This window comes from Haliotis rufescens, unplaced genomic scaffold, assembly GCF_023055435.1.
Source record: "Haliotis rufescens isolate VD_foot unplaced genomic scaffold, xgHalRufe1.0.p SCAF_18, whole genome shotgun sequence".
In the NCBI taxonomy this organism is placed as follows: Eukaryota; Metazoa; Mollusca; class Gastropoda; order Lepetellida; family Haliotidae; genus Haliotis; species Haliotis rufescens.
The window spans coordinates 9,290,005-9,306,105 of record NW_025963868.1 but is presented as its reverse complement, the minus strand read 5'-3'; the positions used below and the strand labels follow the sequence as shown (position 1 = coordinate 9,306,105).

At 41.3% G+C, this 16,101-nt stretch overlaps 1 protein-coding gene across 5 annotated transcripts in view; it reads left to right on the top strand.

Annotated features, from left to right (window-relative positions):
* LOC124129585 (ribosyldihydronicotinamide dehydrogenase [quinone]-like) overlaps positions 1 to 14,931 on the top strand; it is a 45,670-nt gene extending 30,739 nt beyond the window's left edge. For 3 of the 5 annotated variants that reach the window (XM_048398185.1, XM_048398186.1, XM_048398184.1), the window contains exons 2-5: positions 4,609 to 4,804; positions 11,102 to 11,304; positions 11,935 to 12,018; positions 14,516 to 14,931. In XM_048398185.1, the coding sequence (XP_048254142.1) occupies positions 4,765 to 4,804; positions 11,102 to 11,304; positions 11,935 to 12,018; positions 14,516 to 14,713 (525 nt within the window). In that variant the 5' untranslated portion in view covers positions 4,609 to 4,764 and the 3' untranslated portion in view covers positions 14,714 to 14,931. Of the gene's footprint in view, positions 1 to 4,608; positions 4,805 to 5,384; positions 6,076 to 6,797; positions 6,991 to 7,196; positions 8,154 to 11,101; positions 11,305 to 11,934; positions 12,019 to 14,515 lie in introns of those variants that run through there. The other 2 variants (XM_048398187.1, XM_046493029.2) reach the window with 2 other exon arrangements.
* The last annotated feature ends 1,170 nt before the right edge of the window (positions 14,932 to 16,101 follow it).

Genomic DNA, 16,101 nt, shown 5'->3' with positions numbered 1-16,101 from the left:
TCAACTACATGCTTGTTGGTGTCAGTGGAAAGGACCAGTCATTGCATCAATTTTATATAACCACAGATGCATGGTATTTATCCATTAACTGACAACAGACAGTAGTTTCAGATGAAATTGGGGAATTATATTTTTTGTTGCACAATTTTAGGTGTCATTGTGAGTAATTAAACTTCATATGAAAGAAAATATTGTTTTTTTTTTCTTGCAGGGTTTTAAATAGATTATGTTTATTTTAACTATGGTAATATCTGCAAAATGTAATTGTTTTTGTATTAAACTGAAATGCAGAGATTTCTCAAACATGGGGTTAGCACTCGGAAATTTGTGTGTAAGTTTTGAGAACATTTTGAGTGAGGAAAACCGGCTTTGCAGTGCAAGACACATTGTAATTTCTGTGATCACTTATTATTACAAATACAACACACAGCTGTTATCAATCGCAAAATGTTAATGCTATGTAAAGTCATAACACTGAAGTTAACAATTCTTAATGTCTTTGCATAATGAAAAATAAATATATATATAGATTTAACAATATAATTTGATAACAGAGAAATATTTATTACACAAAACCATACAAGTTGTATATCAAAATGTGTGGAATTTAGTGCCTGACACATTTCATTACACAAAAGCTGTCTAGGAATTGTAAATTCTGTTTTTCATGCTTATTTCTGAAATTTGGAGCAAATTGGAAAAAAAAATGGCGGCCATCTTGAAAATGGCGGCCCAAATGACATTTAGCTGGACATGTGGGATGTCCATCATGTGATTTCATGTAGTATGGACATCAGGCTATCTGAAAACCACAATGGAAATTTGTCCCTCCATTTAGTAGTCAAACATAAACATCAGGGGTCTGGCGCATGGACTACTCATAACGTCGCCGGATCTTACGTATATATATGTTACAGGAAACAAGTATAATCAGTGATTAAGTCTAATGACTGAAAATTTCAGTGATTATGTCTAATAGTGAGTGAGTGAGTATGGTTTAACGCCGCTTTTAGCAATATTCCAGCAATATCACGGCGGGGGACACCAGAAATGGGCTTCACACATTGTACCCATGTCGGGAATCGAACCCGGGTCTTCGGCGTGACGAGTGAACGCTTTAACCACTAGGCTACCCGACCGCCCCTGATTATGTCTAATAACTGATTCACTCGGTGGTTATGTCTAATTACTGAAATCTTCAGTAATTAGACATAATCACTGAAATGAACCAAGGGATTTTATACTTGTTTACTGAAAGCATATTCCTGCCTTGTTTTTATAATGTGTGCTAGTTTTGAAATTAGATTAGCTATCAAAGTAAATACAACCTCCTGTAACCAGATACCTTACACAAAAATCACAGAAATAAGCTTAAACAGTTCAATCTTTTATTTCATAAAATGGTATGACGTGAATGGTATGACAAATAGCAGTCAGATGGACACTCAGGAATGTTTGTTTGCACATGAAAGACTTGAATGACATCTAGAATTACATTGCATCTTGGCCTTAAAACATTTGCAGCGATTGGTCTGACACCGTTTAGTTCCAACACAATTACACCTTACAAAGCCTTGACCACCACAGACTGAGTCAAGTTGAACCGCTTGACGCAAAGAGAGTGTTCAATCGGTATTGAAATCGTCAGCATTATACAGTTTGGTTTGGTTCAGTAATTAGACATAACCACCGAGTGAATCAGTTATTAAAATAATCACTGAAATTTCCAGTTATTAGACTTAATCAATGATTATACTTGTTTCCTGTAACGTATACACGCCAAATTATTAAAGAGGAGCAAGTTGACAACCCTATCGCATAAGGTTAAATATATTCTACGTCTGTCATTGGAAAATGTGTGACATGCTTTTATAAAACATATACTTTTCCTGTAACATATGTTTTGATTTCTATGGACAACTAGCAACTACACCAATTATGGTACGTGGATCACCTCTTCCTCTGTTGACATGGGGGATAGGAACAGTTACATTGTCTCCAACACTTACAGGCCCAAAAACACGTTTGCTGCGTTTCACCATGCGCTGGGCTTGTTCTTCTTGTTCTTCTCTGGCTCTTTTTCTGTTCTGCATGATGCTGTTAAGTTGTGCTGCTACAGTGGATCTTCCTCTGATGACTGGCGTCGTTTCATCAACTTGTCAACGTCACCACACTTCAGTACTGAGGTTATGCCATTTTTTGGCTAGCTAGTGTTGTGTATATTTTGGGTATTTTAAGTTTAGGGGTGAAGATATATGATTGTTTGCAGTTTTGTTTAAGATTTTTAATTTGGTGTTCATTTAGGTAGTTTGTTATTCTTTGGGATATTGGAGTAAGTAAGGGGTGTTTACGAGCTAGAGCCTGGTTTTGGGGGGTGATATTTTGGTTTATTAAGTTTTGGATGAGAGGGATTTCTATGGACAACTAGCGAAGCCTTCTCAAATGTTGTTACAACACATGATTCTGTTGTTTACAGGAGATTGGCTTAGGACAGGATTATGAAGCCTTCTCACAAGTTATTATAAAAGCCAGGGATATGCTTTCAGTAAACAAGTATAAAATCCCTTGGTTCATTTCAGTGATTATGTCTAATTACTGAAGATTTCTGTAATTAGACATAACCACCGAGTGAATCAGTTATTAGACATAATCACTGAAATTTCCAGTTATTAGACTTAATCACTGATTATACTTGTTTCCTGTAACATATATATACACGTGGGGCAATGACCTTGCCACACGTTACGTAATTCCTCCCTCTACAAAACCCGACTGACATGGTCAGTCAGGGAGACAGCCAGAAGGTAAGTGACAGAACGGTTCTCCCACCCGGGAACATTGGCCACTCGGTCACGGTGTGCGTTCTGTCACGTTCTTATTAACATGTACCCTTTCAACTCATTTCAACCTGCATCAATAAACATGGCTGCTGTCGTCTAAACTTCACCCCTGAGTTTTGTCTTCCGTCATCACCCTGAGCTACCATCCGAGGGCCGAAACGTACGCCCTTGGACAGTACATATCCTGTATTAGGCATAACCACAATGTATTTAATGAGCCATGGAGAGCTAAATACATAGTGGTTATTCGTAATAAAGGATGTTTACGTTAAAGTCAGCATACGCGTAGACGAGACATTGGTCTAGTTACAGCAGGCGGAGCCTCGAGGTGGTCGACCCTTTTGCATGTCAATCAAAGGCCGAGACAAACCGTGCTCATTCGTGCCCAACTCGTTTTATTCCGGGACAAGCCGAATAGCGACTCGTGCCCCTCCATTCCATTCGTCACCACTCGCCCCTTTCCGTATTCTGCAAGAAGACTCGTCCCCCTATCGATGAATGTTATGTGCGAAAATGCGACAAACCAATCAGAATGCGCGTATAATTTCAAGTTTCATCGTCAAAGAATCCCTCAGAAATAATTTTTGATTTTACATGTATCTTGCATCTAAAAATATACCCAGGACACAGTTAAGGTGCTCAATCATATTGTATAATTCCGCATGTCCCGATGTGCTTTAAATTGCATCTGAAATATATAATATATAGGGGAAATATATGTGAACCATTACACAACGAGTTGACAATTGTTTTAGGTATGCCCGTTTGCGCTAAGACGGAACCCGGTCGCAAAAATTGCCATGATAGGGCACGAGTCGCTATTCCGCTTGTCCCGGAATAACACGAGTTGGTTTTTTTTGTAGTCACGAATGCCTCCATTCGTGACCAACTCCTATTATTCCGGGACAAGCCGAATCAGGTTAAGGAAAGGGGCGAGTTGTGACGAATGAAACCGTGCTGTGACAAGACCAATGGCGAGCCGAGGGTGTGGCGACTGACTTGTAGCACTGACAGCGAGCGGTGATGAAAATAGCGGGATAGGTACATCATATTCACTTTGGTGACGTAGCGTATGCATGACGTCACAAATAAGTTGACATTGTGAAATTTTTTGTTACCTGCAGAAAAGGGCTTGAACGTTAACGTTATATTGAAAACTGAAACATAGTTCCTTGACAATATGATTTTACAGGTTTATAATGGATGTGTAAAGCATAGAGCCTTGACAACTGTTTCAGTTTTTACTGCTGACTTCAAGACAATTGGAAATTAGCGATTTCCGAACGTTTACTTTTATTAGTTGAAAGCTGGACTACATTGTTCATTATTTGTTATATCGTTTATAAAAAAACTTGTTCATTTACTTGTCTTCAGCAACCCAGGCTTGTCGTAAAAGGCGACTAACGGGATCGGGTGGCGAGGCTCGCTGACTTGGTTTGATGCATGTTGCGTGCATCGATGCTCATGATATCAATCACTGGATTGTCTCGTCCAGACTCGATTATTTACAGACCGCCGCCATATAGCTGGAATGTTGATGAGCGCGGCGTAAACAACAAACAAACAAAACAAACCATCTCTTCGAGCTTTCTCATCACATCAAGATGACACGCCGTGATATCACTGAAATACTGTCCCAAACGTCATTAAACCCAACTCACTCATCATAGGAGCATTCTCGGCGTTTCGATGTAATGGTGGAACATTGAAATATACTCCACTTGCCTTACCATATTGTCGTTGTCAAACCCTTCCCATCTTTCCCCAGAATGGCTGCTAAAGTACATCATCAACCGGAGGGAAGAATGTGTTAATTGTGTACGCCCATCCCAAACCTGAATCGTTCAATGGCGCCCTCCTGGCGACGGCCGTTGACGTGTTGAAGTCGCATGGCCACAGCGTTGAAGTGTCTGATCTGTACAAGATGGGGTTTGATCCACTGGTTCGACTTGAAGATTTCTCAGGTATTTTTATATACACTACCGGGCAAAAGAAAGTTTATACTTGAAAAGTGGATGAGACCAAAAAATTACAAACGTTATCAAATTTTACTAGACTGAGAACAGTCGCCGACATACTTCAAACTTCAGGGCCAAAACGTAACAATAATACCCGTACAATGCATCACAATCGAATAACCATTTCTTGCTTATTTCATTTTGGGCCACTGTCAAACAAAGGTGTATACTTTCTTTTGCCCAGCAGTTAACGTTTATTATGCTAAAATGGATAGAATTATCATTAAATCGCCCGCATGTTATCAGAAATGAGCGGGCCATTGTAACTTGATAATGCCCTCATATTGCTTGACGACGGGCCATTATCAAACCCGTTGTTAGGTGACGTCATAAGGTATAGAAAATGACGTCACGTATTATAGTGACGTCATCTGGTTTGTTCTATGGCGTTTCCATATTTGTAAAATGTGGTCAGTGACATTCGTGCTGATTGCAGTAAATGTTTCAAAACCGATGTTGTTTCTTTTTATTTGATAACAAATTCCATCCATTTTAGCTATAATAACGGTAACGCTCTTTTTCAGGGCATTATCATTTGCAGAAGCCCTCCTTCGTCGGTTGTATCAAAGCCTCATTAACTAATGGCTACATTAAACCCTAATGATACATTAAATGCTTAATGCACCATTAGTTAATGGCATCATTAAAATCGGTTGTATCAAACGTTTATTAGCATATCATTATCTAATGATGCCTTAATGTAAGTGTCTTCATTAACCTGTCATTAAATTCGGTGTTTCCCCTAAATATTTCCCACAATTCCTTGACGTAAACACGTACGCGTTACTTCCGGTCGTCTGTCAAAATGGCATCGTATCCACCTAAACCTAGGAATAGAAACAAGAATTTCGACAGCTCCGAAATTCAGCTTATTGCCGAGTTGGTGGAGAAACACATCTCCATACTTAACAGTAAGTTGTGTAGCACCGTCACCCACGAAAGAAAGAAGGCTATTTGGGCAGAGATAACTTCCAAAGTTAACGCTCTCGGTGTTTGTCAGCGTACAACAAAAGAAATAAAAACAAAATGGACGAACGTGCACCAGACGGCCAAAAGGGAATTCAGTAACAGACAGCTGGACATGAGGAAGACCGGGGGAGGGCCCTGTATTGCCCCACTTTCCACGACGAGTGAAAAGATAGTCGACATTTACAAGGAGTGTCCCAGTTTCACTGGACTCACGGGCATCGAATCGGACGATCTAGTGATGCAAATGGGTATGTCGCCTGCATTCAATAAAATATTGATACACAAACTGTTGTAAGTGTTAAAAAAGTACTTTACATGATACAACGAACTAGTAGCCTAATCAGCTGTTCATACACGTTGAACAAGGCTATGGGGAATCGGGTATTGCACATGATTTGATGATCATTAATCAAAAGGAAATGAAAAAAGAACATTTAACCAACCTGTTTGACAACACTTTCAATTAAATTGCCGCATGTGATAAAATACACAGTGCATATTTACATTTGTAATGGTATTTCTCATCCGTTCTCCGACAGGCAGCCATTGTGGAAAGAGAAGGGGGGGGGGGGGGGGGGGGGGCAACTCTCATTACCCCTATTCCAAACCAAGAAGTTCATGTTGTGTCTTTCGATGTTAAGTTCAAATCTTGACATTCTTCGTCTCTAAATGCAAATTTTATCTGAAGCATTTATACTTTTCATGAGAGAATTTTCTTATGACAACGAAAATTGGTTGAAAAAGTATTTCACATTATAGCAGTCATTTTTCTGAAGGTGGCTGCAGACATAAAATAGGCCGTGTCATCACACAAAAATATCATACAATTCTAATATATCATTTCCTTTGGTAATAAAACAAATGATAATAACCCTGGTGCCGTACCTCTCCCGTTTTAACAGTGTAAAAATATTAATTATATTATTAACTGATGTTCAATAAGTGTGCAAAAAACTTTATGTGTGTGCAGGTACGGAAGTCGCCGATGTAATTGGCTCTCCTTCGACTTTACACCTGTTAGCACGGGCTTTAGAAGAAAATGTTTGCGATGTCCCTACTCAGGAAGCGTCTGTGCCCAGTTGTTCCAGCACACAGATCTACCCAGAAGGAGAACTGTCTGTCGACGCATCTGCATTACATGACGACATTAGTACCATCGAAGAGTATGTCCTGTTAATTAATACTGGAATCTTACTTCTTGCAGCAATGCTAACAAACATGTAGTGCCAAGTCCTTTTCTCTACTCGCCCATCCCTTAGATTGAAACACTCATACTAATTTTGGCCTTTAACACACGCGTATATAGCGTAACATTCACTGTATATACACACGGAGACTCGCATGATCCAAAAACAATGTATTTTTTCAGGCCTTTGGTCCAGACTGGGGGAAAATCAAATCGTGTCACCAAGAGAAAGATCAAACAGGATGACATCACCAGACTGCAGTATGAGGTTTTGCTTGAGCAGAAAAAGAAAGTCATTCAGCAAACCATTTACTTTGAGCTCATGAACAAGAAGCTCCGATTGGAGTTGGATAGCTTGATGCACCATGAATGAAAACGACATCCTCATGTTTGAAATGTTACTAAGAGTTCATTAAAAAAATACAATTAGTTTGATAGTGTGCTACACAGTGTTGTGTTGTATATTGTATAGCTTCAGTTGAACGAACGGGAGATAACTAACAATGTCAATTCTAATAAATTGTTATCCATCTTCTACTTTATACTACATACAAGTAACCAAACACGTATCACTTCGGTAGATTGCTGGGTGCTCTTTACGTATGTAGCTGTCAATAACGATGAGTTTATGAGATAAGCCGATCAGTTAATACATGATTTCGACGAAATTTATGTAAACCATATTCAATAAAATTAATGTGATAGACTCATTGCTAAAGATACTTGATATCTTGAAGATTTGGGCTGTAATTCATCTCTCACAAGATCGCAGATATATCTGATGCTTGCCTTCCCAAAACGGTAGCGTGCGTTTACTTCTTCATCGCTCATGGATTCGAGGTGTTGAGTTCGTTTTCTGAAAACACGGTCTTTCCTTGTGCGTCCTAAGCGTTCAAACAATATGTTCGCGGCCATATTTGTTTTTAATGACACGCTAATGATGCCCAAGAACCTTTATTAATTTAATGACGCGCTAATGACACCACGACGTCATTAAAACATTAGTACAACTGGATTTAATGATGCATTAGTTAATGAAGGTTTAATGACACGTTAATGCATCATTAAAGTTTGATACGGAAAATAGCGTTACCGTTATAGTACAACAGATTATGAATATGGACCTGCTACCCGATACTTGTTTAAAGACATTTTGTTGTGTTTGTTGTTTACGCTGTACTCATCACCATTCCACCAGCCTCTAAATAATCGAGTGTAGACAAACCAGTGATTGATATTATAAGCAACGAACCACGCCATCTGGACAATGAAACAAGTTTTCGCGCCTGACGCCAGATTCATTTAGTCGCATCGTTTGGACAAACATAAGTTACCGTATTCGACTTAATTAGCGCCCCGCTCTTATAAGCGCCCACGGCGATATTTGCTAAACAATTGGCTAGTTAACAATCCCAATTAGCACCCCTTTCGATTGATCAGTGTATCACCTTAATTAATGTAATACGTGTGTTATATGCACCCTTAATTATGGGACATTAAATTCGTGAAAAAAATGTATCTGTCGTATGTAAACATTTCAGGCTGTCAACATAAACCACGAAATTTACGATCTTTCAACATTGTTGTTTTTCACCAAAATATTCTAATAAGAGCCCCCTATTTCTAATTTTGAGAGCGCCCTGGGCGCTTATTATGTCGAATACGGTACTTGGAACCAATTCTAACCAATTCTAACCGGCAATCCCAACTTGTTTTGTTTGTTTGTTGCCTGGTGTGGGAACATCAACCCCACTACCCCACAACTATTATAATACAAATATGTTTTTATATTTACGCCACTGACGTCACACTGCACATTATCATATAGAGGAAACATCCTTGTGTATTTTCAATATCATATGTTTGTTTAATTGTTTGTGATTTAACGCCGCACTGAGCAACATTCCAGCTATATGACGGCGGTCTGTAAATAATCGAGTCTGGACCAGACAATCCAGTAATTGACATCATGATCCACGCAACTGGGATACTATGACATGCATCAACCAAGTCAGCGAGCCTGACCACCCGATCCCGTCAGTCCCCTCTTACGACAAGCATGGGTCCCTGAAGACCTATTCTACCCCGGATCTTCACGGGTCTTGTGGGAAGAACAGACTGTAATGATGACCGGTTGCTTTCACTGTATAAACCGGGTCCCGTCTCACAAAGCGTCCTGAGAATGAGTTCCGACCGTTGTAGCGCCAAGACGGCTGTGTGGAACGGGGCATTTTTGGACTGCGTGTCATCGCACCAAGACTACCACTGGTGTGCCATGCATTATTATTTACAGTGTTACAATGTGAATTCAAAATTGAAACGCAGAGTTTAACCCACACGGTACACACAGAACTAGTTTTGAAATCAGTGCATGACCACACACGATCAAGGAATAATGAGTTATTGAGTATGGTTTTATGCTGATTTTAGCAATATTCCAGCAACATCACAGTGGGAGGACACCAGAAATGGGCTTCACACATTGTACCCATGTCGGGCATCGAACCCAGGTCTTCGGTGTGACGAGCGAGAGAGCGTTTTAACCACTAGGCTACCCGACCGCCCCAAGGAATAAGGATTATATTCTATTCAAACATACAGTGTTAAAAGCACGTAATTTTAAATTTCATAGTTAAAGTTACACATTACAATTTATATCAGCATGTAGGTAATAAACCACAGATTTTAGGGATAAGATTTTATTCCTAACTTATAAATAGTTTTTCATTAATATGCATTTTCCGACATGATATGCAAACGATAACGTTACAATTTCACTAATTTACGGACAAAATTGCGTCACACATATTTGAACAAATTCGTAATCGACGATTTCGCGGACGATTTTCCACGGAGATGTTTCATTTTCAACACGGTTATCGGGAAACAAACGGGCTTTCGCATGATGTTTTTGGTTTTTACACTGGTGGAGATTTACAACCTGACAAGACGCACAAAGTATCCAGTGCGCAATGTCAACAAAACAGCCGCCATGGACATTTTTAAAAAAATCGCATATTCAATACGTTTGCCGAGCTATAAACTACTGGTAATCACGTTAATGCTTTACAATATTTACATAGACAGTTAGGGAAATGGTTGTACTTTTATAGTGTGAAATTTGAAAATTGTGGGTTTTATCGTTGTTACGTTACGTCGTTTTTAGACGAAGGTGTTCAGTTTCCAGAACGTCACTCGCAAATAAACTCGGCACAGCGATAGTAAACAGGCTATTTTTAGGTGGCAGCCAGATGGTTAAAGGCACAAAAAGGCAATACAATAGAGCAAATAAGTGGCATCAGTAATAAGTAACAGGCCCTAGAATTAATGTCAGTGCACTCACGAATTCGATGTTTCCAAATAGGTATCCAAACAGCACTTGCCAAATAGATTAGAAAAAAGAAAAAAGTCAGGTCCCAAAAAGACTCGAATCGTTCGCTTGTTGCTCTTTATATAGGTACAGTCGGCTATTAAAAACTGTTCCATCCAGAAATTTCCAGAACGAACCCGCCTGCCATGTCCATGTACTCAACAAGGGCAGATAACTCAAGTTCCGGTACGAAACCATTCTGGAAATCTCCACTCGCTGCTGTTGACTGCTCTTCAAATCTGGTCACGATAACAACTTGACCTTTTTCTACTAGTAGGTCAAACATTTGCGGCTAATGACAGTTACAACAAATATGTTTGAAGTCTCTCTCTTTATCTCTCACAACCCATGTTTGCCTTAAAGGCGACTATGCTTGTCCTAAGAAGCGACTGACGGGTTTGGGTGGTCAGGCTCGCTGACGTGGTTGAAGCAAGTCATCGTATCCCAACTGCGTGGACTGATGCTCATGATATCAATCACTGGATTGTCTGGTTCAGGCTCGATTTTTGACAGAATATTGATATGCGACTGCTGATGCTCCCACCAGGTTCAGGGTGCGGTCGGGTAGCCTAGTGGTTAAAGCGTTCGCTCGTCACGCCGAAAACCCGGGTTCGATTCCCGACATGGGTACATTGTGTGAAGCCCATTTCTGGTGTCCCCCGCCGTGATATTGCTGGGATATTGATAAAAGCGGCGTTAAACCATACTCACTCACCAGTTTCAGATTCCGGCCCAGTTGATGTATGCAGGGTTGTTCAGGGCGAGGTGGACAAGGTGGAGCGGGCTGACTTGGTCGTGTTCCAGTTCCCTCTGTATTGGTGTTCCTTTCCCGCCATATTGAAGGGCTGGATGGACAGAGTCATACAGGTCATGTCCGGATTCGTCCGCAAAACAGGACTCTACGAAGAAGGTGCTTTGACGGTAAGGACTGAGTCAGTGGGTTGTGTAGTACGTCCGAAGGATAAGGACTGAGTCAGTGGGTTGTGTAGTTCGTCCGAAGGATAAGGACTGAGTCAGTGGGTTGTGTAGTTCGTCCGAAGGATAAGGACTGAGTCAGTGGGTTGTGTAGTTCGTCCGAAGGATAAGGACTGAGTCAGTGGGTTGTGTAGTTCGTCCGAAGGATAAGGACTGAGTCAGTGGGTTGTGTAGTTCGTCCGAAGGATAAGGACTGAGTCAGTGGGTTGTGTAGTTCGTCCGAAGGATAAGGACTGAGTCAGTGGGTTGTGTAGCACGTCCGAAGGATAAGGACTGAGTCAGCGGGTTGTGTAGCACGTCCGAAAGGTTAGGACTGAGTCAGCGGGTTGTGTAGCACGTCCGAAAGGTTAGGACTGAGTCAGTGGGTTGTCTAGTACGTCTGAAGGATAAGGACTGAGTCAGTGGGTTGTGTAGCACGTCCGAAGGATAAGGACTGAGTCAGTGGGTTGTATAGTACAAAGTACTTATAACTATAATCAACTGCATCCAAGCTTCAAATACCTGTCTGATTTGGAGCAAGAGACCTTACATCGAAATATTATCAGTCTATCTGCATGTTACCTTGTCTGATTCTAGGGTAAAAGGGTGCTACTATCCTTCACTACCGGTGCTCCAAGCATACCCTTTGAGTCCCTAGAAGCAATGCTCCTACCCATGCAGGTACGTATACGTGGCCAAGTATAACCTAGTTCCACTACTTTTATACAACAGGCAAGGGGCCCTCCGGTAGCCTTGTGGTTAAAGTGTTCGCTCGTCACGCCGAAGACCCGGGTTCGATTGTCAACATGGGTACAATGTGTGAAGCCCACTGCTGGTGTCCCCCGCCGTGATATTGCTGGAATATTGCTAAAAGCGGCGTAAAACCATACTCAATCACTCCAACAGGCGACGGCCTATTTGAACCATATACGGTAGACTAACGTCTAGTCTCTGAAATGAAAATATCGTACAGAAAAAAACAGTTGTTCAATTATCTTAATAAAAATATCATATAAAGGAGCCCTGAGAGACCGTTCATTTTCAGATACTGCAGTAATCTAGACTTGCCAAACATTATAGACTTGCATGGGCTGTATTTGATATATTTGTATCCGGGTCTTTAATAAAGACTACATATCCGGTTATATGTGCGCATGTGCAACGTCCTTGATAACGAATGTATACACGTTGTGTGGTTCCTGGCTTTCTATGCGCGTCGTCAACATGCGCCAATACATTGTGATACAAGATAACTTGGATCCAGAGGATCAACACGGCGCAAAGAAATAGCATACACACCTATAAGCTGGTTCCCGGCTCCCTATGCGCGTCGTCAACTTGTGATATTAGAGACAGGGCCCAGTTTAACATACCTATTGATGCTGGTACCTTTACTGTCATGAATCGCACATGTGTAACCAGAAGGTAAAAAAAATTGTAATTTGCATCTGGTACTTTCAGAATCAGGAATGAGAATATGGCACATTTCAGCTTAAATACTTATGCAACATAAAGTAGAAAACAAAGATATTATAAAAACAAGGTCAAAAGTGAGCGTGGCTCACTAATACCCCCGACCTGCCTAGTGTGTCAGTAGTTTCAAATTAAATAGCTAGGATAGGGTTAGGGTTTGAAAAATTCATTAAAAAATGGAAAATTAATAAAAACATTTTTTTCTTTCGACTGCACCCCTCCATATGACACAGATTATATGTACTAAGTTTGAGATGAATCCCCTGAATAGTTTAAGAGAAATCGCCAGGACAAAGTTTTCGGACGGACGGACGGACGGACAGACGGACGGGCGGAACCTTGGTATAACTATATACCCCCGACCTTGGGTATAATAAATCTTGCAATATGTTTTCACAACAATGAAACATTTCTTATTTCAGTGAGTGAGTGAGTTTGATTTTACGCCGCTTTTAGCAACTGATCAGCGGGGGACACCAGAAATGGGCTTCACCCTTTGTACCCATGTCGGGAATCAAACCCGGGTCTTCGGCGTGACGAGCGAACGCTTTAACCACTAAGCTACCCGACCGCCCCCATTTCTTATTGATTTCAAGTAACAAAGTGTAATAAGTGGACACAATCATAGTGATATACATGATACTTTTGACATTCATATATCTATATAGTACTAAAGTTATTAATATTTATTTCATAATCAATCTTTTCAAAGTAATTGTTGCATTGTTGTGATGTTATTTTATAATGAACGAGATCAGTGGAGACATAATGAGTTAAAACTAAAACCCACAACGTTGTGAGTGCGTTTGTTTTTAACCATGAACCATACTTCTCTATGAGAGTTATCTCCCTTATGCAAATATGTTTACTCCTGTAGCCTGACACCTCAATTATTCACCCAGTCCAAAAGTGCTAATACCTCGCTACATAGCGACATGCTGTTGGCCTGTCCCCAACCCTCTCGACAGACATACCCGCTACAAGGAAATGGGCCAACGTTTCACCGCCGCTATTTGCTGTGGGAATAGGTCGTGTGGAACTAGACTGGTACCCTGACCTTTGCCTCCTAGCGGCTGCAGGCGAGGAGCGCAAGCGCTATAGGGCAGGCAAACCAGTCTAGTGCATAGCGCAACTCCCTCATGATCGTGCCCGAATAAAACAAACGTGTTTAATGTAATAATTTACAGTTAGGAATGTTTTAGAAAATATTTTATAACTATTTATGTATTTCATTATTATATATGTGAGACAAAGATAAAGTTTCTTTAAAAAAACATTATCTTTACATCTTTCCACCTTATACTCATCCCAATGTAACGTGTGCAAACATAAAACAAATAAACCGCGCAATAACGGACGGGGCACAGCTTTAAAAACATGTCTATATATTGAAAATTTGTTTTCAGCGATAAAAAAATAATAACAGTTCGATTCACGTTATTTTGGTGGGAGCAATTTTACCATACAGCAAATTTCAGATTGTCAGCTATTTGTTTTCATTCGATATGTACAGAGGATCAATGTATTAGTTCAATGATTTAGTTCAGCCTACGGGAAATCGGCCGCCGCCTGCCGTCAAGTCGTTTGCATTCCATGGATGACTTCTGAACACAGTTAGGATACTGGGTCGATTGTGACGTAACAATCAATTGACGTCACTTGGAACGTTACGATATTTTTACGAAAATAATAATTTTGCTTGCAGGTTGGGACTTTGAACGTGGTCGGCTTCGACGTCCTGCCCCCTCAGGTTTCTCTCGGTGTCGAGAACGCGACGGGGGAGAAGCTAGAGAAATATCTTGCTGCTTGGGCTGAACGTTTGTCCGGTGTGTTTGAAGAACCAACGGCGGAGCTGCTCACTATTGATAAGTGGGCCAAAAAGCACTCAGTCGTGAGTGAGTGAGTGAGTGAATTTTGGATGAACGTTGATTTAAACAGTACTTCAATCATATCACGGCGGGACTTTCGGGAAAGTCCGAGTGATTCAGTTATATCACGGGGGGGACTTAGGGGAAAGTCCGTGTGATTCAGTTATATCCCGGTGGGACTTAGGGGAAAGTCCGAGTGATTCAGTTATATCACGGGGGGGACTTAGGGGAAAGTCCGAATGATTCAGTTATATCACGGCGGGACTTAGGGGAAGGTCCGAGTGATTCAGTTATATCCCAGTGGGACTTAGGAGAAAGTCCGAGTGATTCAGTTATATCCCGGTGGAACTTAGGGGAAAGTCCGAGTGATTCAGTTATATCCCGGTGGGACTTAGGGGAAAGTCCGTGTGATTCAGTTATATCCCAGCGGGACTTAGGGGAAAGTCCGAGTGATTCAGTTATATCCTGGTCGGACTTCGGGGAAAGTCCGAGTAATTCAGTTATATCCCAGTGGGACTTAGGTGAAGTTTGAGTGATTCAGTTATATCACGGCGGGACTTAGGGGAAAGTCCGAGTGATTCAGTTATATCACGGCGGGACTTAGGGGAAAGTCCGTGTGATTCAGTTATATCACGGGGGAACTTAGGGGAAAGTCCGAGTGATTCAGTTATATCCCGGTGGGACTTAGGGGAAAGTCCGTGTGATTCTGTTATATCCCAGCGGGACTTAGGGGAAAGTCCGAGTGATTCAGTTATATCCCGGTCGGACTTCGGGGAAAGTCCGAGTAATTCAGTTATATCCCAGCGGGACTTAGGTGAAGTTTGAGTGATTCAGTTATATCACGGCGGGACTTAGGGGAAAGTCCGTGTGATTCAGTTATATCACGGCGGGACTTAGGGGAAAGTCCGTGTGATTCAGTTATATCCCAGCGGGACTTAGGGGAAAGTCCGAGTGATTCAGTTATATCACGGCGGGACTTAGGGGAAGGTCCGAGTGATTCAGTTATATCCCGGTGGGACTTAGGGGAAAGTCCGTGTGATTCAGTTATATCCCAGCGGGACTTAGGGGAAAGTCCGAGTGATTCAGTTATATCCTGGTCGGACTTCGGGGAAAGTCCGAGTAATTCAGTTATATCCCAGTGGGACTTAGGTGAAGTTTGAGTGATTCAGTTATATCACGGCGGGACTTAGGGGAAAGTCCGAGTGATTCAGTTATATCACGGCGGGACTTAGGGGAAAGTCCGTGTGATTCAGTTATATCACGGGGGAACTTAGGGGAAAGTCCGAGTGATTCAGTTATATCCCGGTGGGACTTAGGGGAAAGTCCGTGTGATTCTGTTATATCCCAGCGGGACTTAGGGGAAAGTCCGAGTGATTCAGTTATATCCCGGTCGGACTTCGGGGAAAGTCCGAGTAATTCAGTT